We start from the raw sequence: 13495 nt of genomic DNA, 5'->3' as shown, positions 1-13495 counted from the left end.
TCCCATGTTTTATTGTCTTGTGTACAGGTTTCTAAGTAAGTCATTAATAAATAAGTAGTGCATGTTCCCAAATACTGTTGATTTATTACTTGAATTTTTTTCTTCATTCTTTACTTTGATTTGGCATCAGTCTGTCATCGTTGGACAGTTTACCTCATCGACTTCGCAGGTAGTCTCTTTTATGTTTGGTTCATTTATCAGTTTATCTATTCATTGCCATGGATCATCTAGCTGTTGAACAGCGCCCCCACAAGTTCAAACATATCATTACTATTGTTTTTTGTGCAGCCTGCAAGGTTGTTGACAATAAGTTGAGTTGGTAGTTCATAGCATATTTGCTTCATTATTTTTTGCCTGGCCACCCCATCAAGACCATGACACATGCTTGTTAGATTCTTTTAGAAAGCAGGAACATAAAACCGCAATTTGGTAGGCGAGGGCTTCTTATAATACTTTTACTATTTTTCTCTCTCTCTCTGTGTGTGTGTGTGTCTGTGAATTCTGTGCACCTTTGGTCTCTCACCTCCTGAATCTCAGCTTTCATCATCTCTCCACACAGTCTAGTTGTCAACTGACACTGCATTTGTCTATACTTCTCTCACTGTGTGCATTGTAGCTTACCATCAACATATAGAAGTGACGTTCACTTCTTGGTCTTTTCATACTTTTTACAAAAGGGTCAAATGTTAAAGGTTAAAGGTTAATCTGGGATGCATCTGATTTGCATAGTTATGATTGTGATTATATGTGAATTTGACAACATAACTGAAACAAATATTTGAAATGAAATAATTTATGATAGTTGGTGAACAAACTAAACTAATTTCATGATATTGTGTACCTTCATATTATTACATACACAATTGATATAAAAATAATACACCAATTGTGAATCTGGCTGTATGTGTATGTAACACAAAACTGGAAGGGTAAGTACATTCTGTGGTTAAAGACCAAGGATTCAATCCCACATTCCCACATGACTGCTATCTTATCAGCAGAACATAAGGATTCGATAGGATCATTCCTTTCTTTAGGATAAACTTTTTCTAAAGCTCTGCCAGACAAACATTTTTTCACACCAAAATGTTAATCCTTGCCTGAAGTTGGTCTGTAAGGTTATTTCTGTGGTGCTTGCATACATACAGCCAAATATGCAACAGGTGTTTACACCCAATGTCATTGACCATTGTAATCACATATCATGGTTTGAGACAAAATTATTGATGTCTGTCAATCATGATTGTGATTGACAGCTGTCAAAAGACAGATGCAGCCTTGATTATCATAATAATAATAGTTATAACATATCAAATGCTGGGTTTCCATGGAGACTTTAACTATAACATTAAAGAAAAAAGACTAAACTCACAAAAAAAATCAGATCTACAAACAACTTTTATTATATATATAATACCACACAAAAGCTCTTTTTGTACTCCAAAGTCTTCATAGAACTCAGTGTGTCATTCAAAATCATGTGTAGATCTTTCTTCAATTCGTTCTAAACTTTAATACTCACATCTTCCAAAGTCTTCATGGAACACACAGTATCATACAAAAATCACATTCAAATCTTTCTTCAATTCGTTCTCAACTTACTCACATCTTTAGAGTTATTGTCTTTCTCTCCTACATGATCATAACATCTTACTGTAATGTAACGTCAATTAAATCAGTCTGGTAAAATTTCCTATCATATCTACGTTTAAATAAAAGGATCACAGATTTTGTAAACTTACATTTCAATCACTAGTCATCTTTCTTACTAACATTTTTCAGTTAAAATACATCTAAAAAAAATATTTGATTAACTCATTTCTCTGAAAGTGATTTATCTTTGGAAAGTTAGAGTGCACCAACAATTGAGCCTCCCTAAGTGTGGTGACATTTCAACCTTTGATTTAACTACCCAGAATATTGTACAGAATCTGGTAACCCAAGCACCTCCTGTCAAAGAACCAGAAAAGTTACTACAGGACATGGATATAAATAGACTCAGAGCTGTGGTATACAGGGATGTGGTAAGTTATATTTTGATATTCACATGGACATAAATAGACTCAGAGCTGTGGTATACAGGGATGTGGTAAGTTACATTTTGATATTCACATGGATATAAATAGACTCAGAGCTGTGGTATACAGGGATGTGGTAAGTTACGTTTTGATATTCACATAGACATAAATAGACTCAGAGCTGTGGTATACAGGGATGTGGTAAGTTATGTTTTGATATTCACATGGATTTGTCTTTCCAAAGTAGTGGGCACCAAATATTGATACACCCTAAGTCTACTGTATCTAGATAAATTTATTTTTCCAAAGTTGGAAGGCACCAACATTGAGATTCCCTAAGTGTGCTAAATTTAGGTGAATTTGTTTTTACAAAGCTAGATGGCACTAACATTGAGACTCCCTATGTATTGTAAATTGAGATGAATTTGTCAGTTTCCAAATGTTATCAGGATATTGTGAGATACTGAGAATGAAATTTAATGTTTTATTGAATTGTTATCAATGAAGTATATTACTTTGAAATGAAATGATTTTATAATTTTTTTATTGAATTTTTAATTTCTTGATATTGTTTACTTATACAGGAGGAAAGCAAACAAGCTCAGTTTTTGGCTTTGGCAGTGGTCTATTTTGTGTCAGTATTGATGGTGGGAAGGTATAGGGACATACTGGAGACAGAGTCTGACAATGCTGCAGCCGAGGAGTCAGGTAGACAGCGTGCTAGAAGTCTCATCAATTCCCCCACCAGTACTGATGGCAATCCTGCTAAGTTTGAGTTTGCAAACAGTGCAGCTGGTGATACAGCACCACCTCAAGTACCAAGTGATGGTCAAAGCCAAGTTAAAAATAGCCAAGTTGCTACAACTGTGCCACCTAATGCTACAGCTGCTAGTGTTTCACAACACCAGGATAACTCTGCTCCTGTTCAAGCTGCAGCCACTGCTGTTGCTATTGCATCAGGAGGGATTGTAGAGACCCAACAAGGTGCTGCAGCTCAGCTTGAACCTGATGTGGAACTTACTGGTGCAGCAGTTATCAGCATTGGTGAGAACCGGGAAACTAAGGCAAACTTAGAAGCTCCAGTGGCAACAATCCAACCAACAACAGGTGATGCAGCAACCAGTGCTGTGGAAGCTGTTACCGTGACAGCATCTTCTCCAGCAGTTATTTCATCCAGCAATAATGAACAATTCAGTACTGTTCAGCTCAGTACTAGTACCCATCTTAACAGCATGACAGATGCAGCGTCAGAAACATTTCCACTATCACCAGTATTGCCAGGATCAGACCCTGCAACACCAAGTACTGTGGAATTGACCACCTCTATTTCATCTGTTGTCAATGCATCAGAAGTACCTAAGAGACAAGTACAAACTTGGCCCTGGACCCCAGCTGTAGAGGAAGAGAAACGACGAGCCGCCGCTAATGCTAAGAAAGTCACTAGAAGTAACAGTAATGGACATGCAGCTCCTGCTGTTACAGGTCCTCCTCCTGCCAGTGCATCATGGAATGGTAGTGCTGCAGTGGCTAGTCCAGCACTGACTGTAGCAGAGAGCCTACCTCCCCCTGCAATTTGTTGGGGTGGTGGAAGTGTGGATGAGAGATTACAGAGATCCCTGGAAACAACTGCACCATTGTTGAGAGAAATTTTTGTAGATTTTGCACAGTTTCTATCTAAAACATTGGTTGGTAGTCATGGACAAGAGCTGCTCATCGAAGGTTAGTCATGTCTTTCAGTTCATCTATCTTGTTGATGTCCATTTCATCCATACCTCTTCCTTCCTCCCTCCCTCCCTCCTTTTCTTTCTTTCTTTCTCTGTCTCTGTCTCTGTCTCTGTCTCTGTCTCTGTCTCTCTCTCTCTCTCTCTCCCTCTCTCCTCTCTCTCTCTCTCTCTCTCTCTCTCTCTCTCTCTCTCTCTCTCTCTCTCTCTCTCTCTCTCTCTCTCTCTCTCTCTCTCTCTCTCTCTCTCTCTCTCTCTCTCTCTAATATAGAATGTGTTTGACATCTATGCATTTTATTCCTCTAAATTTAGAGTGACTTGATGTGTCATTGCAATCATTGTGTATAACACATTCCAAATAAATTTTACTTTTTCAATGTTTGTGAAAATTAAGCCCAACGTTGGATGTTCTTCTTTAGAACTCAAAATGTATACAAGGACATAAACGTGCATTTGTAATTGTTTATCTGGTATTTTTGAAAGTGAATACTAAATCTAGTTACTATTTTGTTTTTGGTATGACAGGTCTTGTCAGTATGAAGTCGTCCAACTCTGTGATAGAATTAGTTATGTTACTGTGCTCCCAGGAATGGCAGAACTCCATACAAAAACATGCAGGATTGGCATTTATTGAACTCATCAATGAGGGCAGACTTCACTCACATGCAACAAGAGAACATATCCTGAGAGTGGCAAATGAAGCTGAATTCATTTTAAGTAGACAAAGGGCTGAAGATGTTATGAAACATGCAGATTTTGAGGTAATTAATATCTATTCATATTATGTAGATTTGTGGCAGTTAGTTAATTGCAATATTTAGAATTATTACACAGTGTTTTCATATAGCCTTCAGTGATTGGCTTAGATCGTATCACATGGTATGGACTATTGACCCATAGTGATGATTAATTTGCATGTAGTGACACTAGTCATGATCTATTTTCCCTAGGGCAATATTAACATAGCACAGAAGTCTGATCGGAGATTTGGTTTGACTATAGAAAGAAAATATGTACCTGAGAATGTGGTGTTATAGAACTCTTATAGAACTCTCATAGAACTCTTATTGCCTTCATTGCCTTATTTGGGCACTAGTTGACATCATATTACCCCTCGTTCCTGTTATGAACTGACTATTTTTCTTGGCTTTCAGCCTTGTGAAATAGTTGCTACATAACAGCCCTTGGGGGTTAATAGACGTCTACTACTAAATACCCTCATAGCCAGGCAAAGTCAAAGTGGGTCCCAGGACTATGGTATACTTTCAAAGCTGAAGTGGGCCCCAGAATATGGTGTATGAGTTCTCAATTTAAAACATCCATTCTTGTTGTCTACATAACAGTCCCAGTGTGCTACATCATCAGTGGAACGCAAAGAAGAGGAAAGACTGTGTGATCACCTGATTACTGCAGCCAGACATCGAGATCACATGACAGCTAATCAAGTCCTACAAAAGATTCTAGGCTTGTTGATAAACAGACATGGAGCATGGTCTTTGAGAAATAGGTAAGAAAAAGTATCATTTTTAGCAAAAGTATCATTTTTAGAATTAGGTAAAAAATAAGTCCCAAATATATAGAAATAGGTTAGGAAATCACCAAGTACGTTACTGACATTGTCTGCACAGTTACTACCCAGTTAGCTTTGTAAATAAAAGTATGTACAATTAGAATGGATGTTGCCATTCAGTAAATAAAGTATTGCTAATTTCAATGGGAAAAAGGACTGGCATTGATCAGATAATGGCCATGATTATGGCTGGCTTACACTTCATATCAAAGCATGACGTGAATATTCAGAAAATTACATTATATATATTTTAAATCAATAGAGGTTACTGTTTGGTAGCCCTATTGGGTAATGCCCAGAGGGGGCAATAGGAATGAATGAATGAATGAATGAATGAATGTGTGTGTGTGTGTGTGTGTGTGTGTGTGTGTGCGTGTGTGTGTATGTGTGTGCGTGTGTGTGTGTGTACGTGTGTGCGTGTGTGCATGTGTGTGTCTGTGTCTGTCTGTGTGTGTCTGTCTGTGTCGGCATCTGTGTCTGTGTGTCTATATGTGTCTGTATATGTGTGTGTCTGTCTGTTTGAGGGTGTGTGTGTGTCTGAGTGAGTGTGTATGTATGTATGTATGTATGTATGTATGTATGTATGTATGTGTGTGTATGTATGTATGCATGTATGTATGTATGTATGTATGTATGTATGTATGTATCACAGTATGTATGTATGTATGTATGTATGTATGTATGTGTGTATGTGTATGTATGTATGTCTGTCTGTCTGTCTGTCTGTCTGTCTGTCTGTCTGGCTGTCTAACACAGTGCAGTCATATGTACCCATGAGATGTGGTTTTGAGGTCTTATCACAAGAACTGTCTTGAGATAAGTCAAGTTTCATCAGCAAATGATAATTTGTCAGTAGAAAATGTCATCAAGTGTTATATTCATCCTGCAACTAGGATTAAAGAATTCTTTAAACTGGATAGTTGGGAGGATAACAATCGGAGGAGAAGACGATTTGTACGGAATCCATATGGCACAACTCATCCTGATGCCACACTAAAGGCAGCCATGGAACACGGTAAGATCCACTTATGACATTGACAGAATAAGACGCAAAGACAGTCATTAAACATGATATGATGGAACAAAGATGAGTTATCACAGAGATTTTAGAACTGAGTAAGAGGGAGAAATGTGGTAAAATAAGATTTTCCTACCGGTAATATTTATCTGTAGTTATTTAGATGTGAGTATTTTAAAGTGTGAAATATTAAGTCAACCAACATTGTTATTTGATTTGCTGTGATATAATTGACCAACAAATGAATGACCACCAAAATAGATATGTTGTTGATTCCAAGATGAATCACACATCTCCACATACAACGCCATGTATTCTGTATGCAGGGTTTGCATGCATGTGCTACTCAGGGGGATGGTTGTCACCTGATCACACCCTGGATTTACCAGTAAAATCCTTCTCTGTCATTGGTGGTGTTTAGTCTTTGTTCAATAAAATCACTCACAATTAAAGAGGTCAACATGTCTTTTTATCATTTCACAATGAAAATGTTATTTCAAATATAATAAAGACAAAACAAGCCTACATATAAGCTGTGTCATCTCACACAGTGTATGTTTGAGTTGGAAAATTGACTACTTCTATCACTATTCTGTATGTTTCAGTGGACTTTGATGTTGCTTTATTTCGTGTAAATCACATTGTCCACTTTGTATATTTATGTTTCTTGTGCATGAATGTTTACAGGGGCAGCTGATGATCTGATAAGGCAAGCAAAAGAAGCCATCCATGCACAGCTGGCAATGAATCGTAAACCTGAAGACCAACAGACAGAAGGAGAGACTGAAGACTTGAATAGTCAGATGGAAGATGTAGACTTAGATACTGAACTCTCTGGTGAGTTGACCATTATATCACACTCCATAACTTTGTAAATATTTTGGATAGTTGGTCAGAACACCTGTTGATCATGTATCTGTCTAGAGAAGAGCGCCCTCATGTGGCCATAATTATAAGACATTGTAAAGTCCTATGTATAGTAATGGTCATTACAATTATGTGTGGATGGCCTGTTGTGTATGTATTCACTGGTACTTTTTCAGCCATTGTGTAGATGGAAGCACATGACATGTAAAGAATCACTGTCATTGATAATACAATGTTATCCATATACTACATGCCTTCAAAGCTTTGTACAGTATTGAGATGCAAAGGATATTAAGTAGAATTCATCAAACTTGTACTCAATATGATCTTTTCCAAAAGAAAAATCTCCTGTGTTAAACAAGAGATTTTTCTTTATGCTCCTAACATTTAGAATTTACCTGCATTTTGCTCCTAGAATAACTTGCCCCAAAAGTTAACTTTCTAGGCTGGTTTATTGTTCAGAACTATTTTGTTAAGGGAATAAATTTGTGAAATTTACCCGAGTTCCCCAGCCATTTTACCACAATTTCAAAACAAATCTCTGCTACACTGACTATGAAAAACTGAATCAGTTTTTTACTTGATTTGCCCCTTTCTGTTGCAAGGATTCCCTAACCTTTGTGAAAACACTGGATAAAGTACATCAAGTTCCCTGGAATTGAAATATGTTAAACCATAATATACAGTTCCTTTGCTTTAAGACAGATACATTGGTTTATTTGCATTGATAGCACCAGCAGTCAATCACATCTGATAAACCTCTTAATTTTCAACTATTTCTTTGATTTTTGACAGGTCCATTGGTGTATAGTACACCATATGCATTGATAGCACCAGCAGTATACACCAAGTCAATCACTTCTAAAAAACTCTTAATTTTAAACTATTTCTTTGATTTTTGACAGGTCCATTGGTGTATAGTACATCATATGCATTGATAGCACCAGCAGTATACACCAAGTCAATCACATCTGATAAACCTCTTAATTTTAAAACTATTTCTTTGATTTTTGACAGGTCCATTGGTGTATAGTACATCATGTGCATTGATAGCGCCAGCAGTGTATGCCAAGGGAACATTATCAATCACGTCAACAGAACTCTACTTTGAAGTGGATGAAGAAGATGCTGATTTCAGAAAGATAGATCCTAAGGTAAGTTGGTTTTCTTAAAAGTATCAACAGTAGTTTAATTGTCTGATATATAGGTTGTACATGTTTGACTTGATCAATCTGCTGGTAATTTGTATACTTAATGCTCAGTGTGTTTTGTGTGTGTACCATGTATGTACTATTTGTGTGTGCACACCATGTATGTACTATTTGTGTGTGCACACCATGTATGTACTATTTGTGTGTGCACACCATGTATGTACTATTTGTGTGTGCACACCATGTATGTACTATTTGTGTGTGCACACCATGTATGTATTATTTGTGTGTGCACACCATGTATGTACTATTTGTGTGTGTACACCATGTATGTACTATTTGTGTGTGCACACCATGTATGTACTATTTGTGTGTGCACACCATGTATGTATTATTTGTGTGTGCACACCATGTATGTATTATTTGTGTGTGCACACCATGTATGTATTATTTGTGTGTGTGCACCATGTATGTACTATTTGTGTGTGTACACCATGTATGTACTATTTGTGTGTGTATACCATGTATGTACTATTTGTGTGTGCACACCATGTATGTACTATTTGTGTGTGCACACCATGTATGTACTATTTGTGTGTGCACACCATGTATGTATTATTTGTGTGTGCACACCATGTATGTATTATTTGTGTGTGTGCACCATGTATGTATTATTTGTGTGTGTGCACCATGTATGTACTATTTGTGTGTGTACACCATGTATGTACTATTTGTGTGTGTACACCATGTATGTACTATTTGTGTGTGCACACCATGTATGTACTATTTGTGTGTGCACACCATGTATGTACTATTTGTGTGTGTACACCATGTATGTATTATTTATGTGTGCACACCATGTATGTACTATTTGTGTGTGCACACCATGTATGTACTATTTGTGTGTGCACACCATGTATGTATTATTTGTGTGTGCACACCATGTATGTATTATTTGTGTGTGTGCACCATGTATGTATTATTTGTGTGTGTGCACCATGTATGTACTATTTGTGTGTGTACACCATGTATGTACTATTTGTGTGTGTACACCATGTATGTACTATTTGTGTGTGCACACCATGTATGTACTATTTGTGTGTGTGCACCATGTATGTATTATTTGTGTGTGTGCACCATGTATGTACTATTTGTGTGTGCACACCATGTATGTACTATTTGTGTGTGTGCACCATGTATGTATTATTTGTGTGTGCACACCATGTATGTACTATTTGTGTGTGTGCACCATGTATGTACTATTTGTGTATTGATGTATGGATATGTATATGTATACAATTTATTTGTATGTGTGTGTATCATTAGTTGTATGTAAAATATTTTCAAGCCATTGTGTGTGTGTGTGTGTGTGTGTGTGTGTGTGTGTGTGTGTGTGTGTGTGTGTGTGTGTGTGTGTGAAGTCCTGTCTTATTTCTGACATATGTCCACAAAATGTGTGAGGCCAGGCCTTCACATTGTATCAACATATTGTCTTTTGTTTTATGAGGAAAAAAAACAACATTCCTCAGTGATCATTGAATGTGGTAATTACTGTATATGTGTCTGTTCTTGTCTGCATAGATTATTTGTGTCTGTTCTTGTCTGCATAGATTATTTGTGTCTGTTCTTGTCTGCATAAATGTCCATAGCTACTTTAGGATAATTTCTGACAACAATTTTATTGCCTAATATTTACAACATAGTATATTGTCAGTGACAGTACACAGAGACATGCATACACAGATGATCACACACAGATAGTGCCAACACACATTCATGCACACACAAACAGTGCACACACATTCATGCATACACAAACAGTGCACACACACACACACACACACACACACACACACACACACACACACACACACACACACACACACAACCATGCACACACAAACAAACAGTAGCATGGTTAAACTGATATAGATATGGGTGATAAAGCCATAAGAGGTGAGTTTTACTTGTTCCTGTGTATCCCAGTATGAAGACATAAAACATAGCCATCAATTGTATTGTGATGTGAAGAACTCAAGTACAGGTAAGGTACTTCAGCTTTGTAAGGTTATACACCCCTTTTTCTGTGAAACACAGCTTGTGACTTGGGTTTAAAAATGACTTGTTATTGAAAGTTGTAACAGAATATAATGTCTGGGTAATCGTGTTGCATTTCAAAAAAGCATAAAAAAAATACCACAAGGATGCAGAGTCCACTTGAACTTGTAAAAAGATTAAAAACAAAGGAGAAAGGAAGACAAAGTGAAGAGCTACAAGAACAGAGAAGGAGAAGAAAAGTGTAAACCACAGACACGATCTCTAGATTTGTTGGTTATTTTTTTTGAGTTGGCGATCAACAGATTTGGGTGAACCTTTGAAAACTCTGTTTATTTATATCGTACTATATATGGAGTGGGTCTATTTTCACTTTCAGTGAGACACAGTTAGGTTGACGTCAAGAGAGGGCGCTGTTTAGATCAGCGTAAAATGCTCTCCACATGTTTTTCCCGCCATGGCGATGCGCCGGTTCAACAATAGCATGAATAGGATGGGATGCGGTTACAAACATTAAAAAAAATATGATGGTAGACTTGAAAATTAACATGATTAACATGACGCCACTACAAAATCGTTGTGAACGTCGGCCCTGTTCATATTTCAGTGGTGGAGGGTACTATTTCAAGGCTGTGAGTCGGCAGAACTGTGGCAATTCCCCTGTGTGGTAAACTGATGCTTTGAAAGCCTTCTAATGAGTCTGTAACACTGTAGACGTGTAAATAGATCAGTTACAAAGTTTGCTTTAATCCACATGTACATGGTGTGGTGTCCTAGGTTAAGTACTACGTCTCATGGGATATATTGTTTTCTTACATGCTATGCTCCACTAGTCAAGACATTCGAAGATTTTAGCAAATAATGTAGAAGGGGAGGGACAAAAACAGATAAATTAAGAAACTACTTCACTCAAGACATTGGAAGACGTATGAAAATAATATTCGATTTTTTTATGTTATCAAAATAGACAAATTACAAAACTGAGACATTCGGTCAAGACATTCGAAGACGTCAAAAAAATAGCTTTCGAAAGTTTCAAAGTAGGGATAAAAACATTCAATTCAAAAGTCAAATTTGAAGACGTCAAAAGAATATATAAAAGAAATCATAAAAACAGTCAAATTACGACATTTTGATACTGATCGAGATATTTGAAGATTTGAAGAAGACGCGTATGTCAAAAATAATACAAACGAAACGGGTACAAACATGTTGACAAATGAACAAAAACTAAACTTTGAAAATATTAAGAGTGCCAAAATTATAGATATTAAACGGTCCCTAAAATTAGGATCTCCGACATTTCGACTGAATAGGGCCTGTATCGTTACACAGACTTACTTGTCTGTGATCGTTGCAAAGCATTGCCAACTTAAAAATATTTCTTTTGGCTGATATGTTTTAGTTTTAATTGTCATAAAAACATCATTGTTTGGTTTCTTTCGATACCAAACTTAGATTCTTCGTAACAAACAGAATGGTAAATTTAAGTGCCACTTTGATGTATAGTTGAAAAACAGTAATACAAATATTCCACACCACTTTCCCACACAGTGCTAATTATGGCCTTTCAAAACATGGCAAATTTATGGACACTTGGAGCGGCTTCTTGGTCCACTTTGAGAATAACAGTTCAATATAAAGCAGGAGAAAATTTCCCAAGCCTGTAAATTCATCTATATTACAGAAGTTTGCTTTAGTTATTAAATTTATTGCAAGTGACATATGTAAATATTTAAGTCTACAGCCGACAGGACGTATTGGTATTGGTACTACTCCATAGCTTCTTTCGTCTCGGGTTCCGGCTTTGTTTTCTTCATTACCGTCTCAGCGCTATCGATTTCAAAGTTTTCTTAACCCCGTCGCCTTTTATTTTAGCATCTAATGAGACGAGGAGCCAGTGACGATGGCTTCAACGCAACCACGTACATTCGTAACATATTTGCCATGCCGAAGTTCATATCGATGTCACGACCGCGTGTTGACAGCTTCTAGTCGGCCACGTGAGGGCGCTTTCGCCTATTAATCCCGTTGACGGGTGATCTTTGACTTCAATCTTCTTTTTTTGAGTCTGGCATAATTTTTATTTTATTTGGACACCAGTGTCGATAACATTTGTAATTAGTGTAGGCTTGTAGAGCAGATGATGCCGCTTCCAATCCATACAATAGCTGTGCCTGGCGGGTTGAAACACAACATTAAAGCATTTAGTATTTAGGGGGGTTGATTGAAACAAATGGCTTCACTGTCTACTGTTAGCTATATAGTTAATCCACCAAAAGCCTAGAGGTGTAACGTACTTGGCCTGGACTCCCTTCAATTATAGTGGCCGAGTACGTTACTCATTTCACAACTAGAAGAGCCTCTAAGATCGTAACCAGCGCTCGGAGCAACCCATATGTTAATACTGACGTGGTGTGGTTTATGTCAACCTTGTTATCCGAGCTCAGATCAGTGGTTAAGCCCATCTATAAATTAGCTAGCGATCAAGAAAATATGAGAAATGTTCTTAGGATGGCGCCAGTCTCCCTGAGATGAACAATAAATACCCTGTAGACGGTTGACCCACAACTGTTCATTTATATACATGATACATATATATATATAATTTGAGAGTGAGAGAGAGAGAGAGAGAGAGAGAGAGAGAGAGAGAGAGAGAGAGAGACACACACACACGCACAGACACAAACACAAACAGACAGAGGCGGAGGGAGTCGTTCCGAGTGTATGTATAACGTTAGCCGTTCCAAAGGGTTTTTTCCTCGTTACTAATAGTAAAAAGGAGATTGTCACATGTACCAAACAAATTTTTTTTCCGAGAACGCGTGCACTAATATTTGAAACACAGATGTGAAACTTGTACTCAAAAATTTACGATCGCTGCTATGATTTTTGTCCATACAACTTGCCCCTCTTGGCTTGTAGTATAGTGGTGGGAGGCGGGAGAGTCTGTACCGGTCCTGCATTCCAACACAGGCACAATCTTCAATCATTCATCTCCCTAGCCCAAGATTAATGGTTGTTTTCCTGCATTTAGGCCGGAAATTATGGAAGTGAAAAAGCAACATGGCTGGTCTATGTCATCAATTATGGTA

General features: G+C 37.3%; 1 protein-coding gene across 1 annotated transcript in view; it reads left to right on the top strand.

The window, feature by feature from the left end:
- LOC144438727 (neurobeachin-like) overlaps window positions 1-13495 on the top strand; it is a 236538-nt gene that overhangs the window by 100432 nt on the left and 122611 nt on the right. The window contains 8 exon segments of the mRNA XM_078127879.1: window positions 131-169; window positions 1917-2024; window positions 2603-3746; window positions 4265-4500; window positions 5083-5246; window positions 6203-6324; window positions 7015-7164; window positions 8212-8348. Of these exon segments, the coding sequence (XP_077984005.1) occupies window positions 131-169; window positions 1917-2024; window positions 2603-3746; window positions 4265-4500; window positions 5083-5246; window positions 6203-6324; window positions 7015-7164; window positions 8212-8348 (2100 nt within the window).

Source organism: Glandiceps talaboti, chromosome 8, assembly GCF_964340395.1.
Source record: "Glandiceps talaboti chromosome 8, keGlaTala1.1, whole genome shotgun sequence".
NCBI classification, from domain to species: Eukaryota; Metazoa; Hemichordata; class Enteropneusta; family Spengelidae; genus Glandiceps; species Glandiceps talaboti.
This window is presented reverse-complemented; position numbering and strand designations above follow the sequence as displayed.